Source organism: Apis cerana, linkage group LG1 (assembly GCF_029169275.1).
Source record: "Apis cerana isolate GH-2021 linkage group LG1, AcerK_1.0, whole genome shotgun sequence".
Lineage (NCBI taxonomy): Eukaryota > Metazoa > Arthropoda > Insecta > Hymenoptera > Apidae > Apis > Apis cerana.
Genome location: NC_083852.1, coordinates 5,021,491 through 5,038,916, shown reverse-complemented (window position 1 = coordinate 5,038,916; position 17,426 = coordinate 5,021,491). Strand labels below are relative to the sequence as shown.

The 17,426-nt window shown below is 27.9% G+C and overlaps 2 protein-coding genes across 3 annotated transcripts; one reads left to right on the top strand and one right to left on the bottom strand.

Annotated features, from left to right (window-relative positions):
• The first annotated feature begins 123 nt into the window (after positions 1-123).
• On the top strand, positions 124-10,603 carry LOC107994833 (uncharacterized). Of its 2 annotated transcripts, none has more exons than XM_017051924.3 (2): positions 124-993; positions 1,844-10,603. In XM_017051924.3, the coding sequence occupies exon 2, from the start codon at positions 1,874-1,876 to the stop codon at positions 7,244-7,246; it is 5,373 nt and encodes a 1,790-aa protein (XP_016907413.1). In that variant the 5' UTR covers positions 124-993; positions 1,844-1,873; the 3' UTR covers positions 7,247-10,603. The 2 variants fall into 2 exon arrangements, with proteins under 2 accessions (XP_016907413.1, XP_016907414.1); XM_017051925.3 differs by having other exon boundaries at positions 124-1,248.
• LOC107994674 (cilia- and flagella-associated protein 251-like) lies at positions 8,948-17,374 on the bottom strand. The gene is made up of 20 exons (XM_062079257.1): positions 17,228-17,374; positions 16,992-17,138; positions 16,791-16,894; positions 16,341-16,495; positions 15,956-16,071; positions 15,643-15,763; positions 15,401-15,539; positions 15,130-15,284; positions 14,504-14,779; positions 14,270-14,378; positions 13,800-14,011; positions 13,169-13,320; positions 12,850-13,058; positions 12,659-12,788; positions 12,303-12,392; positions 12,107-12,238; positions 11,343-11,577; positions 10,939-11,206; positions 10,697-10,824; positions 8,948-10,031 (listed from the first exon to the last, which is right to left on the bottom strand). Exons 1-17 carry the CDS (start codon positions 17,363-17,365, stop codon positions 11,569-11,571), a joined length of 2,394 nt encoding a protein of 797 aa, XP_061935241.1. The 5' UTR covers positions 17,366-17,374; the 3' UTR covers positions 8,948-10,031; positions 10,697-10,824; positions 10,939-11,206; positions 11,343-11,568.
• Between the last annotated feature and the right edge of the window lie 52 nt (positions 17,375-17,426).

The window sequence follows — 17,426 nt, the reverse complement described above, 5'->3', positions numbered from 1 at the left end:
TGATAAAAATATTAATATTATGTATAGGAATTGTTGAAATAATTAATATAATTAAATTTATTAAATAATAATAAATTTATTAAATAATTCGCATAAAACGTTGTAAAAAATTCAAAATATGTTTTATTAGTTTATTAGTTTAAAAGTGAATTATAAATTATAAAATATTATTATTGGTAAATTCATATCATATATTTTATTATATTTGAAAAATTTATTTTATTTCTTTTCACATTGCACAAAAAGATATAAAATATATATAATATATGTATAAAATAAATACATTTTATTAATGATTTGTATATTAAATATGTTATTTCGAGTAAATGCATGGAATAAGAGAAATACTTAAAAAAGTAATAATTATAAGAAATTTTCATTTTAAATTGGTTTACTTTATTAACAATTTGATAAAAATTAAAACAATATTAATAATATTTAAGTATTTGCGCAGAAATAAATCGACTTTAACCGAAATTTAACGCTTCAAGTTGCTGGCACAGGTTAAGAGTTAGAGTGGGGGGTATCACAGGCACTACGTTGGGCGTATATGAATACGTCCACGAGAGATGCCGTCGTTTCGTGTTTCGAGTTTTTGCACAACAGCCGTGGGCCAAGCAACAACGCACTCGCGCTCAAGTCAAATCACATTCTTCAAGAAAGATTCGAAGTTCTATACTGATTATTACAAAACTGAATTACTGCAGTCTCTGTTTCTCTCAATGGTTTTAGCCTAACCTCTTCTATTGCAAACTACAGTGGAACATGACAAAAGGTGGCATCACTGGGGATGTGTTGGAAGCACGGACAGAGCTGTGCTCATTGATATGACGCCATTTTACTAACCTTTTCGGCGCGGATCGCGACGATCCACTTAAGGTGCTCCACTTCGTACCACTTCAAGAGCGTTCAATTTTATCGTTTACATTTTATAAACTACGTACGCTCTTTCGTAATTCCAAGAGATTCGTTCAAGCCGGATTTTACCGGAAGGTATGCAACCCTCGTTGCACTGGGATCATTCTTATGTGCAACAAAAGCTTACAGCAATACTTTTTTGCTGAAATTTGTTACTACGGCATCCTGGCTTCGTGTGTACTTTCATTCGTCTTATTTTGACACTAATTTCGTCGTAGTAAACTGTTTTTGTGGGAACTTTGGGGCTGTGTCATCGTGGAGTGATGATCACTGCGAAAGGCTTCTTGCATGTCATACCATGTGCTCAATTTTGTAATACCCTTATCAGAGGTATTATATTACTTGCTTATTTACCTTATCAAGTATAATTTAAAGCTAAAGTTTAATTTTCTTTGATTTATTATCTGAATAACATATAATGTTTTTAAATTTATGGGTTGTCTTTTGAAGCCAATTGTTTACTTTTTTAAATTGTCATATAATAGTTTGAATCATACATAAAATGATTTTAAATATTTAATTGTTCTCATTCTTATAATTATATTCTTAAAAAATTAAGATTTTTGATAAATAAATATAAATAGATGGCTTTATAAATTTATAATAACGTTATTATTATAAAACGTTATTTCTAATTTTTGTTTAATTGATATATAATTTAGATAATTGATAAAATACTTGATGCTGTAGTTACTTATTTACTTAAAATAATTTATGACATTCATTTCATTATATTATAATCTTTTTTTTATTAATTTCATATCATTTATAAAAATTATTAATATAATAAAAAATTATTAATATTAATAAAAAATTGTTAAAATTTTATATAAATTTAATTATAATGTGAAAAAGTATTTCTCTTTTATTAAAATATTTTTATTATTAGAATATTTTTTATTAAAGTTTATTTTATATGTTGCAGGTAATATCACTGTAGCCAAGCAGTGTTATTATGGAAGATGAAGATGGTGAAAGTAAAGTTATGGATATGTGGAGCATTTTGGGAAAACAACAACTTAAAGATACTTCTATTGGAAATTCACTGAAGTCATCTATTGACAACACATACACTGATGTAATAGAAGAAGAAAAGCAATTATTGCAATATAATTCTATTACAACCAAAGATTCTCCAAGCAAAAATAACAGTACAGGATCAAAAATTGTGTTTAAAGGTTTTAAAAAGCGTATTTTGGCACAAGCTCAAGAAACACAAACAAATACATTAAAAAATATAGTGCAAGAACAACAATCACCGCATTCTAATGTCTCATCCAAGAGTAGTAAAGAAAAAAGGGCAGAAATCAAACGAGGCAAAATAACAGAATATGCACAATATTTGGGTCTTCAACCTTCATCAAAAAATAAGTGTTCAAAGTGTCAATCATCATCAAATTTGTGTTCTGCATTAAAACAAAGTTCGTGTTCTTGCAATTCCACAATGACGCCAATGCCCAGCACATCAGAATCATCTACAGTGCCACATTCTCCCAATTTTAAAATTACAAGAAAAGTTTATCTTTGTGCAGCATGTGGCACATATTTTGAAAATTGGAATTTATTTTTACATATGAGAGATATACATAAACGTCATATATGTTTATTTTGCCTTGGAATGTTTGGTCAAGCTGAAAGATTATCACATCATTTAATAAAAAAACATAGTGTTCCAGAAATGGCGTTTACATCTGTTGAAGATTTTTATGGTGCTTTCAAAGGATCGTGTTATTTAGTTTGTTGCACATGTGAGAAAGTTTTTTCAGAAACAGATAATTTTTATAATCATTTTTGTTCACCAACATCTAAACAAGATATTACTACATCTATATGCACATTATGTAGACAAACAGGTTCACATGCAAGTACTTGCAGTTTAGCTGTTGAAACTAATAAAGAAATAAATTCTGATTTACCACCTACTACACAAACAGGGGTAATATCAACTAATGTATTTGATAAGGATGTAAATAGTGAAAATAAGACTGTCCCAAGGAAATTAATAAAAAATAATAGATCTAAACACATGGAAGATAATATGTCAAATCAACAAAAAATAACTCATCCAAAAAAGACCAATAACAAAGTTGCTGTATCTCAGTCAAATGAGAGCCAAATAACTGATGAAACATTAAACAGGGATGAGAATTCTCAGAATTTAATAACACAAAATATAGCTAAAGATACTATTTCAGAAACTATAATGGAAGTCTCAAAATATATTGAAGAATCTAATGAGGAAAAGGAAGAAACAAATGAGAAAAAGATTTTTCAAAGTAATTCAGAACTAAATTCTACTAATTCACCCAGCCATAATATGCCATATGATAGTGTAACAGAAACTATTATGGAAGTATCACGATGTACAAATAATGTAGAAAATCTTGATGATAAAAATAAAAAAGAAAATATAAAAGATGAAGTTAATTCATTGAATGCATCTGATAAATCAGAAATGGATTCTAATGAAATAGCTAAACTTGATACAAAATCTTTAAGCTCAACTGAAGAAACTAATACTAAGATAAATGATATAAATTCTATAAATCAAGAAGTGGAAGAAAATATAGTGAAAGACAAAATGGAAGAAACTATATTAAAAACAGAAGATTTTCAATCTCATATATCTGAAAGTCCTGTGCATAGTCCAGTTAGTAGATCATTATTTAGTCCTCAACATGAATCAAATGTATCTGATCTTCAGTCCAAAGAAAAAATTTATGAAAATGATAACAAAGAAAATTTTGATGCACCTAATGAATCTCAGTCTTCAGTATCATTCAATACCAGTGAAACTTCTGATAGAAGTTTGGTTATAAAAATATGTACTAATAAAAATTCTCAATTTTCTGTTGCAACTAATAATGATAGTGTAGAAAATGATATTAATAGAAAATCAGAAGAAAATAATAATGCAGAATGTTCATTAACAGAAGAAAAGGAATCTAAAATTTTTGAAGAGGAAAGAGATAATAGTAATAACTATCAAGTGAATGATGAAGACAGCGATTCTGATAGTTTCAAATTGGCAGTAGTAGATAGTAATCCTGAAGAAACTGAGGAAGTTGAAGAAAGTAATGAATGTAAAACAGAAACAGAAATTAAAATTGAATCAAATATAAGTATTGGAAATAATGAAAATCAAATTGAAATTGGTGAAAAAACAATTAATATAGATACAAATGGAAAACAAGATGAAGACACAAAAGATAACAATCAAAATCAGATTGAGATTTCAACACAATCTCAAGTGCAGCCAAGTGATGGAATAATTTTGGCTGGGGAGGATGTTCCTTGCATTGATCTTAATGTTGATGGTACCTTAGATAGTATAGAGATAGAAGATTTATTAAAACGTTGTATAGAAGCAGCCAGTCCTTTTTGCGTTTATTGTAATCACGCACGTCATATAGCAGTCAATGGTAAACAATTAGGATTACATGTACTTGCAGAACATAAATTTCAACCTCAACATCCTGCCATAATTATTCAACCAGAGCAATTTATTAATAGAGTAAAAAAGTCTCTTGATGAAATAGATTCTCATTTCTTTAATTTAGATTCTTATAGTAGCACAAATGGTACATATAATATTCCAAATGTAAGGACATATGAATGCTTTCATTGTAGATTCCATTCTGCCATACATAAAGAACTTTATCTACATAACAGAAAGATGCATCAAAAGACAATTTTAATTTGTATTATGTGTAAATCCACTTTTTATAGTTATAGTGAATTACTTTGTCACTTATGTCCTGGTACATACTCTCCAAATATTAATGTCAGATACAGATGTTGTCTTTGTCCTATGGCAAATCTTCCATCTGCATTTAGATTAATGGTACATTTACGTAAGAGACATCATGCATGTGATGTTTGCTTAGAATCTACTGGAAATCAGCAACGTCTTTCCAATCATGTTTGGAAACATAAACTTCATCATTTATGCTATAGATGTGGTATTGCATATAGAAACAAACCAGATATCACAAAACATTTGTTTTGGAAGCATGGAACAGAAAGTGTATTATGTAAAAAGTGTTTACAAAAAAAGTGGCCACATATTTATCACTTTTGTATACCACCTACAGCTTTTGTTTGTGAAGAATGTGGTTCTAGTTTTTCACGAGCTGTTGCATTGAAAGTGCATAAAAGATTACATTCCGGAGATCATCCGTATGCTTGTAGCGAATGCTCCGAGCGTTTTATTTCTCGAAAATTGTTGACTAAACATGAAAATGCTCATAAAGAACCACCACCAGTTAGTACAAATTTGACGGAATCAATGAATCAACAACCAGCGAATAATGAAGAAAAATTAGATAAAGAAAAATTAGGTATAAATGATGGCAATACAAATGTTTCTGAATCAACGAAAGAAACTAAAGAACCTGTGAAAAAGGTTGTTGATGTTTACGATCTACCACCATTGAACTTATCTTCTGAAAGTGATACAGATTCTGAGGAAGAAAAGCAAGAGACTAAAGAATCTGACAATACTGAAAAATTGAAACCAACCGAAGAAAATGCAATATCTCCGGATCAATCAAAAATCGTGACTTCTGAACCTGTTGCAGACAGTATAGTAGAAGTTGAACAAAATGAAGAAGAGAAAAAACAAGGGGCAGAAATCATGGATGGTATCTGGGATAATTTTAAAACATATGCTGCTAGTTTAGAAATGAAAGAATCAACCAATAATTTTGCAATCAAAGAACAAGAACCAGAGACCGACGTAGCGTTTCTAAGAAGTATAGTGTTGGCCGATCACGATTATTGTGTCGTATGGTCGGATAAAGAAAAGGAAAAAGATGCAGCGTCAAAAGCAAACGTCAAAGAAGAAGCAAACTTAAGCGGGGACCAAGATTATTTAAACAAAATGCAAACAAGTCCATTGGATAATAACGGGATACAAAATACTAACGAAGAAGATCCGAATAAGAAAAAAGCAAAAAGTCCGAAGAAAAAGAAACAAGGTGGAAGTACGTCATCGAGTGATTCATCAAGCGACAGTGATTCGAGTAGCTGTTCCTGTGGGACAAATTGTAGCTGTAGTAGTTCATCTTCCGGCAGTTCTTCTAGTTCTAGCAGTAGTTCTGATTCGGATAGCTCTACTTCGGAAGGTTCACCGAAAAAACAATCTAAACGGAAAAAAGAAAAAGAAGGTACACAAGGGGCAGAAACTGAGCTTGAGAACAAGGAAATTTCTCCAGATAAGAATGGATCGACGTCAGTTCCTGCAGAACCAGTTTGTCCACCGCAACTTTTATTGAGAGAATCTGATTTAGAAACCGAAGAAACGGAAACGGACGAGGACTTTTATGACGAACATCCGCAACAACTTGCGAATAAATTACTCGCGGAGAAACGAAATCAATTAATGCTTCTTGCTGCAGTTGCTCCAGCTTCTACAGAATCAACGATGCCGTTGAATAACGGTTTGACGGATACGGATATTACGGTCCCTTCCCCGGACACGATACCTGCCGCCACGGAGGAGGATCAATCCCAACAAAAGAAAAAAGTAAAAACAAAAAAACGAAAGAAAGGAGAAAAAGCAAAACAACGTAATGAGACGCCAACTGTCGAATCCATTAAATTAAACATTCCTAAAGCTTTTTACCAAAATAATCCGGGTTACTCGGCTTCTTCGCCAGCGTTGATGCAATCAAATATAACGTCAAATATGTCTACGAACGATGTGCATGCTATGAATACAGGTGAATCCCAAGCGGGGATAATAGGACAAAATATGGGAGGAAGTGGTTCAGAAGCAGAGAATAAGCGATCGTCGAAGCGGAAACGAATACCGAAACGATTTTACGGCGATTCCAGCGACGACGAAGTAGAAAAACAACCCACAGTAAAGTGGAGAAAAGTAGACACACCTTCTTTCACGCCGGTATCGACTGTAAAAACATTGCCACCGAGATTGCCTTTTGGCGGGAAAAATATGGCTTACCGACCGATGGAAAATCAGCCAGAGAATGTAGGAGTCACTACTGCTTCTCCTACCGAATCGGAAGAGCCCGCGGATAGTAGCAGTGATTCCAGCGATTCTGAAGTAGAATCCAGTCAACAGATGCAGACTCATTTGACGGAAAATAACCCACCAGCACCAGAGCGACCGGTTAATTTGTATTGTTATTGTCAGTGTCCGTACGACGAAGTGTCAGAAATGATAGCCTGTGATGCCGAGGACTGTCGTATCGAATGGTTTCATTTCGAATGTGTCGGTATTATGGTGCCACCGAAAGGCAAATGGTATTGTCCAGACTGTCGGAAAAAACATGGAATCGTGCAAAACGAAGACTATTTTGACTGATAGCAGCAGGTCGTGTCTGCGTGTTGAAATTTCTGTCTAGACATTCTTGACAATGGATATTCAATTTTCTCTCTCTTACATACATATATTCGGCATCTATCTATCTATTCATCTATCATCTATCTATTTATCTATCTAGCTATCTAGCTATCTATATTTCTCAGTCTTTTAAAACTTTTTTAAGTAACTTAACGAGGATATGTTCGAGAATCGCTTCGAATATCGTTCAAAGTGTAAAATATTGTTTTATGGTCTTTTATTTAATGGTTTGACGAATTCTAGAGACTTGAAACGTTCCAATATTGCAATTTTTTTAAGATTAAAATTAAAAACATTAGGGTTTAAGCTTAACCCGCACTGAAGGAATATATAAGAAATATATAATACATCATTGAAATATTGAATTTGTATTAAATGTCTTTCTATGCGAACAAATAGTCATAGCAATTACGTTATTTCTAATTGGAGTTAAAAATATTTATAAGAAAAATTATTGAATAATCATGTAAATGAAATACATTATTTATGAATTAAAAAGAAATCTTCTTTGAACAGATTAAAATCTTAGAATAAGATTAAATTTTCTTATTATAATTAACTATTATAATATTTTAATAGAAAACAAAAAATTGAAAGTTTTGTAAAATTAACATTCATGTTATTGTTGTACACAGCTTTATATATATTATATATTATATATAATATCGAGTTATATATTATATATATAATATATATACATATATATATATATATATATATATATATTTTCCATTATGAATTTGAATTTTGCAGAAAATTAAAAGTGTCAACTTCAACTTCGTTAATCAATTATCTTTATCATTATAATTAATCATTTCGTTAAAATATTGTCTATTATTATCGATTTAAATTAATTTGATTTAAATAACTTAATTATTTAAATAATTTTTAAATATCTTCTCTAAATTTTTTTTAGTAATTAAATATTTTTTTTTAATATTCAATAATTAATTAATTATTTCATCCTTGCTATGACTTTGTAAGTATCTAGATACAAAAAATAATCACAGATTGCATATAAATAATTTTCAAGTCTCTTAAAAGGCATTGTTATTTTTCAAATATTTATATTTTTAGAATTGCTTATCGCTTTTCAAAAATTGTTGCACGGTTAAGAGTAATTTTAATAGCAATAATCTTTGATTATATATTCGAATATGAATTGACAGGAAAAAAATTCTAGCAGAAGTGGGAGAGAATTGAGTAGCCATCGCTATTCTCAGCGTTTTCTTTCTTTCTTCTTGGTAAACAAACGAATCATACATACTGTTTCACATTGATATTTTTCTTAAGCCGATATAACAACAACAACAACAACAACAACAACAATAATAATAATAATAATAATAATAATAATTACAAAAAAAATGTTTGTATATAACTGTAAATATGCCTTAGAATTTATAACAATGAAGTAAGGTTTTTTGTGTACATTTGTTTGTACTTCTTTTAAATGACAAAACATGCGCGGTGTATAAATTTAGTGTAGCCGATAGGCAAAGTATAGCATTATAGAGCGAAATTTTCTAGGCCACGTCGTAGAATTCTTTAAGCCTAGTATGTGAGGGGAGGGCTGTGTTTCATCATTTTCGAAATCGTGATGTCGCGGCTAAGGACTGTCGGCACTGCTGGCGGTGTCTATGCCTCTTGTAAGACGATCACTTCTTTTTTTTTTTTTCTTTTTTTTTTTTCGACGACCCACCATTCTGTTCATAATCGTCTCGAAATATGTACGTGTATTTCGCGATTTCTTTGCATTGTCTCGTTTAAATCACCATCTTTGTTCTCTTTCTTTGTTTTACCCTTTATTTTTCTTTCTCTAAATCGCCTGAATTTTCTAAAATTTTTATAATTACACATCCGTTATAAAACGTATTCACTTATTAATTTCTAATTTTTTTATGATCATCAGTGGAAAAATAAATTTTCCAATCTCTATCATTTTTTCATTATATATATATATATATAATATATATATATATGTTCCATATTTTTAGTTATAATGAATCGGTTGATATTTTATCGTTTCTCTAGTCTAGTTCTTACTTATTCGTCGTAATATCACTTTCAAACATTTATATACGAAATAATTGTACAACTTGTAGCACTTTATCGAGATCGATTAACGATATATGTGTATTGAGCGCTAATCTTTTTTTTTTTTTTTTTTCAATTTCGATACAATATTTTAATTTATCAAGATTCCGGTGAAATATGAGTGTGCAATGGAATACGAGCGAAAAGAAATTTCATTTGTAAAGATAAAATTTACCGATTAATTTTGATAACCTGTGTTTCGACTATCGAGTTATCATATTTATTAATTAATTATATCAAAATTATTTTATTCTACACGCGAAATTGGCTGAAACTCACCAAATTATAGCCACAATTGAATCTTTGAAACAGGAATATAAGAGAAATGAATGGTCAATCAAGAATTATTTTTTTATAATTTTAATTCACCATGTTGGACAAAATTTGGTAAAATCGAGCTAATTCTGTCGCTGATTTTTTTTTTTTTTCATTCGACATTTTAAGAAACATGGATAAATACGTTAGTGTTCGTACATGTTTAATAGAACTCGCATTACATTATAATGATAATAATATTAGTATGGTAATGATAATTAATGTTAATGTGCCAGCAATGCAAAATACAGATTAATTAATCATCGTCAGCCCTCGTTTCCTCCGGAAATTCAATACCCAAGATGTCCGTGATGAAATATTTGTAAGATATCATCTGTATTGTAAAATAATAATACATTACTTTCGGCGAGCCTAAATCATTATTTTCCTTTTTTCTGTACCATTAATGGCAATTTATTCAAGATTTATCTATCTCTCTATTGTTGTATGAGCTTCTATTGTAAAGCTGTATATAGTATGATTGATGATCATACTTGTTTAGCATTTTCAGGTGTCATTCTATTTAGGATATTTATTTGAAAACAAATTTAAAATTTAAATATTTAGGAATTTTTTTGTTATCTGATTGTTAAATGTTGATCGGATTTTGTATTTAAAAATTATTAATGATAGAGTCAATTCGCGGAATAAATATAGATAAATGTATAATTCATAATTTAATATATTTTTTCATATTATCAATTTTTTAATTCTACTTTCTATTCAGATAGATGTAAATATTTACTTATTTCATAATGCGTTTATGTATGATCAATTGGCTTTTGTATATTTGTTCATTTTAAAAAAAAAAAAATTAAAAATCATCTTTTTATATAAGAAGACTATTTCTTTCTTTTTTTAAGTTGTAATGTATATTAAAAAAATAAATATCGGTAATAAAATATATATCTATGATTTTTTTTAGTCCATGTAAATAAATATGGTTTATATTATAATCAAATAATAACTACACATTAAAAAAATCTCTGATAAATATACCTCTGGCAAGAACGATAAATCAACGGACATTGATGGTTCCTGTTCATGACTTATTTCATCAAAATTTCCTTCAAATCCAATAAGAAACTTCATATATGTAAATGCTTCTTGAATTGTTAATGGTTCTCCTAAAAAAAATATATATATATATATATATATAAAATTGAAATAATAAAAAAGAACAAATGAAATAATATATTGAATATTACAATGTTTTCTAGGAAAAAAATATATATACTAACCAAAAGGCATCTCATGTTTCTTTATAATGGTATAAGGAGCATGACCAAGCAACAACCTCATGAATTGATCACGAGTTAAGAATGGATCCTCTTCGTGCAATTGATTTGAAAATATTCTGAAAGCTTCCAATAAGTTATGCTTAGAAATCCCAAAAGATGGACGATGATTTATATAAAGCTTCACGAAATCTTCAAAATTAATATTATCGATTAAATTGCCAGTCTCCGCGTAATCTCTATATGCGATCTCCCCCATAAAAATTTCTATCTGAAAGAAATCAATTGATAAATTGATTTAGAGAATGTTAAATGAATGATAAATGTTAAATATTAAAAGAATAATAATCAAAGAAATTTTCTATGATCGAGCGAAGATTGGATATGAAAAAAAGAAAAATTATTACCTCCTCGTTACTTGGATAATATCCAATAGAACGCATAAGGTTTGGCAATTCGTTGATGTTCACCTTGTCGGATATTATTCTGGTACTTGTTATATTCTCCCCTTGATGCAAAATTTGAGAGTAATAAAACAGATCTTGCATCTCTTTAATAAGCCAACCATTTTTACCACCTTCTATCAAACAGTAATATGGTGAGAGACCTTTGCCTCCTAGATGTGATAACACATCAACAGACCTTGAGACAAAAGGGATAAAATAAATAAAGACAGCTATTGAAGAAAAAAGTAAATGAAATATTTTTGCAGGTGAATTTAAGAAGAATAAAATATTAAAATGATAATTGATAAACAAATGATATAATAATGAAATCAATTGATGAGTGGCAAAGAAAAGCAAATTTGTTTTTATATATTTTTGAACAAGAATAATTAAAATTAATAAAGAAAACAATATTTAACAATAAATAGAATTTTCATTATTATTATTATAAGGCTTACTTGTATTTTATTTTCCATATTAATATAGATGGATCATTGTAACCAGAAGTGAACAAAAGATTTCCATCATTATTAACGCATATATGTGTGATCTATTAAAATTAGACTTCTATGGATGGCAATTTTTAAATTTAATCTAATTTTACAATAAAATAATATAAGTATACTGTGTATAATAAAGTTTGCAAATTCATCGTTGATAAAATTACTTCATTTGTTGAAATTATCATTATGATCATTTTTCGATACAACGTTTTTCTTATATACCTTATGCGGATGTCCAATCATTCCTAGAGTTTTATAAGGATTTCCATCAAAGGGAAGTATCTGAAGACCTATTTCTTTATCAGTTGCAAATACCATGTATCTAAAATTTTTGAAATCTTTACTGGATAATACCTATAAAAATATTTTTAATTAAACACGATTTCATAATTTTCTGCAGATTCACATAATTTATTACCTTGATGTGTTTAACTGGTGAACCATAAAGGGGTCCCAAAAACGTTCCTCGAATCAATTTCGTCATATCGTTTAACAATCTAAATTTATACTAATCACATAATAAATATTGTATGAAATATAACAATTATTTTTATTTTTATTTATTTTAATCAATAATAACGAAATAATTATTTGGAAATGATTTGATCAAGGCAAAAATAAATTACAAATTAAATTGTCATTTCTCAGAAATTATGCATTAGAACATAATTGAAAGATAATTAATTGAAAAAAAAAATTAATTTTTTAAAATATTTTAAATATTTCTATTAAAGTTTTAGAATTGATTATAGAAAGTCAATCAAATTATATTACTTCGGAAGTAGAATACACCAGAAATCCTTCAATGCCAAATTGTGGGTACCATTCGAGACAAAAAGGTATAGCATCATTTTCGATTTTATAAACATCAAGTATTTTCAAACCCGGAAGAGGATATGGACCGCTATAAAATAGGCGAAATATTTAGGATTTAATTGCAAAAGAAATATAATATTTTAAATTACCTATTTTTAAGATTGTATTCAATTAAAGTTTTGTCTTCTGCTATTGAAAATAATCGATATACAATACTTTCGATAGTAGCTGGACCGAAAAGTACGTCTTTTATATCTGCATTGTGCGAACGATATTTTCCAATAAAATTCCATATATTATCATCGTCGCTGCTTCTTTTATGATTCCTTTTAAATACTGCTACCAGCAATGTATTATCCTAAAAAAAATATTTATTCATTTTCATTTTAGAAATTATAATAACAATTATTCGAGGATTTATAATAAATATGATTATGAATAAATATCAATTATCATATGTTTATTTACTGCATAAGCCAGATATTCTCCACAATCTGAGAAAGCTAATTTATGAATTGACTGCATGGAATGTTTGTAAGGATTTTTATCAATGGGTTCCAAAGTGATAGGATGCAACATCCAAAGCGATCCATTTTCAAGACCACACGCGAGCATGTCACCTAAAATCGATATATTTCATATATATTTTATTATAAATCTTTTATTTGTTGCACGAGAATAGAACACTAGCGACATTTCGCTCGAAATTCAAAAAGTTTCGAAATCTTTTATTTTGCGATTTTTGCGATTAAAAATTCTCGAAACTCCAAAATAATAATGATCAATTTACGTACGATTTCATTGATCCATTACAATAATTTACTCAGAAAAAAGAAAATAAAACATAAAAATTTATATTTTTATTTATATTTTCAAGATTAAATGTGACTAAGTGTCACTTAAATTGAAGTATTTTATGTATATTTCATTACAAATCTCTCGTTTATGAGAATGGGATACTAGCGACATCTCACATTAAAATTTCGAAATTGGAAAATAATAATTGATACAATTTCATTACAATAGATCCATTACAATAGTTTATCCAAAAAAAATAAAATAAAATATTAAAATTTATATTACAATAACAATTGGATACCTATTTGGGAATATTTTAACGCTGTAACACCAATCAGTCCCTCGTGGCTCAATGGACACGTGATATAAATTATGTGTCCACTTTTTACTTGTTCATCCAGCAGTGGACGAAAATCTGGAAAAGGTGGAGTTTTTTGCCGTACTATGATCTTACGTTTCTCATAATCGTATAAGCAGATGTAACCATTTGCATCACCAGTGACTACATAATTACTTGTGAAAGAACAATGTTAATATTAATATTATTGTTAAAAATTATAATCTACGAAAAACAGATTTAATCAAATTTTATTTTTTTTATAGAATTTTTTTAATCAAACTATAATAGATAATAGAAAAAAAATTTCAATTTCTAATTTATTGAAATTTAAATTCAAAATATTATTATTCTTTCTTTTTGTTTTGTAAATTAAAATAAAAATAGAAAAAAATTAGAAAAATCATCGAATTATACAAATTTCTTATAAATACCTTCGAGGATGTGCATCTAAGCTTAAGACTGCAACTTTTGTATACCGAAAAATAAATCGGCACTTGAATGTTGGAATTTCTATTAATGCAACTGTTCCACTCAAACAACCTTTTAAAAAAATATTAATAAAGATCTTCAATGAAATATAATAAAAATATAATCAACCTATATTGTTAATATTATATTAATATTAATTTATTGAATGATCAATAAATGTGATGAATAACACTTACTGATAAAGAAATTACTGAAATAGAAAGGAGCACCTCGTACAGTGGCTTCGGTAGGTACCATAGGTTTTTTTGGAAGTTTATCATAATATTTCTTGGGTAATATTTCTAAATTCACGGTTAATGTCGATGGAATTTTATCGATTATTTCATATTTCGATTTTAAATTTTCTGTAAATTCTTTTCTTTTCTTATTGCAAACAGGGGCATTTAACGTGATTTCCGAATAAAAATCTCCCATTTCTTCTTTTTCTTCGTAATCCTCGTCATTGTATTCGACTATAAAATAAAATTCTTTCACTTTTATTTTTTTTTCATATTATTCATATATTCATAAATTATTATATTAATTTTTTTTTTATTTTTCACGTCATTTTCAATTTTTTCTTTATTGTTTTATATTTTTAATAAAATCATGAGATTTTTGGTTTTTTCGTTAAAAATTAAACGAATGATTTTTGTAAAAATTTTTCACGAACAATTGTATGAAAAATATACAATCATTACTATTAGACAATCATCGTGCTAAAGAATTATTTAAAAAGCTTATCAACAATTCATTCCTTATTTATTTAAATTTAAAATCTTTTTTTAAAACATTTTTTTTTAAAATACAAATAAATGCTTACAATCAGTTTCATTCACAGGAGCCAATAATGAAGATGAAAAATCGAAACTTATCGATCGTATACCATCCAAAAGTTCATGTTCACACCAATAGAGTATTCTTAAATCTTGATCATAGAAACTGATGCGTCCATTTAAAGATCCTGTCACTATCTTCCTACGATAATTATCATTATTGTTTACCTTAAAATTAAATTACATTTACTTTGTGCAATATCGATATTGTGTAATATTGAAATTATAGGTTATGTATTGAAAAAATATTAAATATACCCATTCTTATGCACTACCACCAGAATACTATTTTTTTCTAACTTGACACTTTTAATATATTTTCTTTCCTTGTTTTTATTTGCAATATAACTTTTAGTTTTATCTTTGTGAGCAGAAATATCCCAAACAACGATGTATCCTATAAATATCGATAAAATTGATCATCAGGAATTTTGATTGTTATAATTTTCATTATTAATGCAATATTATTTTATTTGTTTTTTTTTTTCCTTTTTTTTTACCATATGTTGTAGCTGTTAATACTCGTAATGTTTTAGATATAAAACAAGAGCAATTGAAGACCCCGTATCGTCGTGCCTTGCCCAAAATTTGTGGTATGTAAAATTTCAATTCCTCTTGTTCCTAAAAATTCATAAAGATTATTGTTTATTCGTGTGGAAAAATTATTATAAGAAAATTTGAAAATCTTCATTAAATCTCAAAATTATGCGTATTATGTTTTTTTTTTTTGTTAGAAATATTTTATATTTTATTCGAATATTAATGATTAATAAGAGATATAAAAGAATGGTTTTGCGATGAAATTGTACTAACCCATTTAAAAAATATAACATTATAATCGGCAATTAAAACAAATTCCTCCGAACAATCGTCATTGAATGCTATTTCTTTTATTCTATTCGTATCAAATTCAGTTATCTCTACAGACTCTAAAAAACAAATTTGAAAATTTTAGATGACTGTAGGGTATGACTCCCAAAAATATGAAAATATTCATTGACTGGAGATTCATCCGTCTCCCGTTATGACGGATGTTTCCATGATTTTTGAGATATGATTTTGATTCTATATTTTAAATTATATATACTTTATAATAATTATAAGAAATTTAAAATAAAGAAATTTTAAAGGGAATTAATATTCAATAATTATAAAATTTTAAATAAAATTTAATTAGAATGCAGTAAGTATAATTAACTATCAGGTTTATCTTTTCCATATGTCCATAGCCAAAAATGAACCTTTTGGTGAAATTCATTTCCAACAGTCACTATGTATTTAGCATTTGGACTAATTTTAACCGCTGCCATTTCTTGATTACCGTGTGGATTGAATAGAGTAGAGATTGGTACACTAGAAAAGAATATTTTTAGCTTTTTTTTTTCATATCTTTTTTTTTTTCATATTTAATATCACATATTTAATATTGTTAAATATTTCAAACAAAAAATGTAGGTTATAAAGGAAATCAAGTCGCTATTGTCGTGACTTTAAAGAATCCTGGCAAGATTATTACAATATTTCATATATTTTTATTAACATTAATAATCTCGTTGAATTATATTATATTTTAAATAATTTGATATCAAATTTCTTTATCTTATAATTTACAATTATTTCTTTTTTATATTAATTTCAAACTTTATACCCAGTTTCAGTGTCCCAAACAACAACTACACAATCCTCCTCGAAATCTGCAGAGAGTAACCATTTTCCATCCATCGATGTCGATAATGTTCTCACCGTATTTTTCTGTAAAATTTTATATTTACACTTTACTTATTTACGGACGAAAAAAAAAAGATATAAATGTAAATATAATATAATAAAAAAAAAAACAAATTCTTACATGACCTTGAAGATTTAACGCTTCTTTAGTCTCATAGTTATAGATTATTACGATATGAGAACAGGAGTAAGCGATAAGCGTACGATTTTTCGTGGTTAAATTTATTAGAGGTACGTCTGAATTTAATCCGAAACTCCATAATAATTCCTGAAAATAAATATATACTTAAAATTATCACAGAATATATTAATTTAATTTTTTTTTTCATATAATTTGGAGACAATTATATTACTCACAAATGGACAAAGATTGGATTCTTTGGTGGGTTTTTTACTTTCTTCCAAATATTTTATTTTATCATCATATTCACTTTTTTCATCTTCTGTAGAATATTCTGAATATTCTCCTTTTAATGTCGAAATTTCCGAACTCATTTTGATTGATATTTGTATATTAAAACATTTTAATTCGTATGATATGAAATTAGCAAATAAT

What these genes read in the sequence shown, in the direction of transcription:
- LOC107994833 (XM_017051924.3), top strand. Translation starts at nt 1,874, where the DNA reads ATGGAAGATGAAGATGGTGAAAGTAAAGTTATGGATATGTGGAGCATT.
- LOC107994674 (XM_062079257.1), bottom strand. Translation starts at nt 17,365, where the DNA reads ATGAGTTCGGAAATTTCGACATTAAAAGGAGAATATTCAGAATATTCT. An exon ending in GTTTGGGACACTGAAACTGG is followed by an intron (nt 16,496 to 16,790) that starts GTATAAAGTTTG and finishes ATTCTTTTCTAG; the next exon opens with TGTACCAATCTCTACTCTAT. An exon ending in TCCTGTGAATGAAACTGATT is followed by an intron (nt 14,780 to 15,129) that starts GTAAGCATTTAT and finishes TTTATTTTATAG; the next exon opens with TCGAATACAATGACGAGGAT.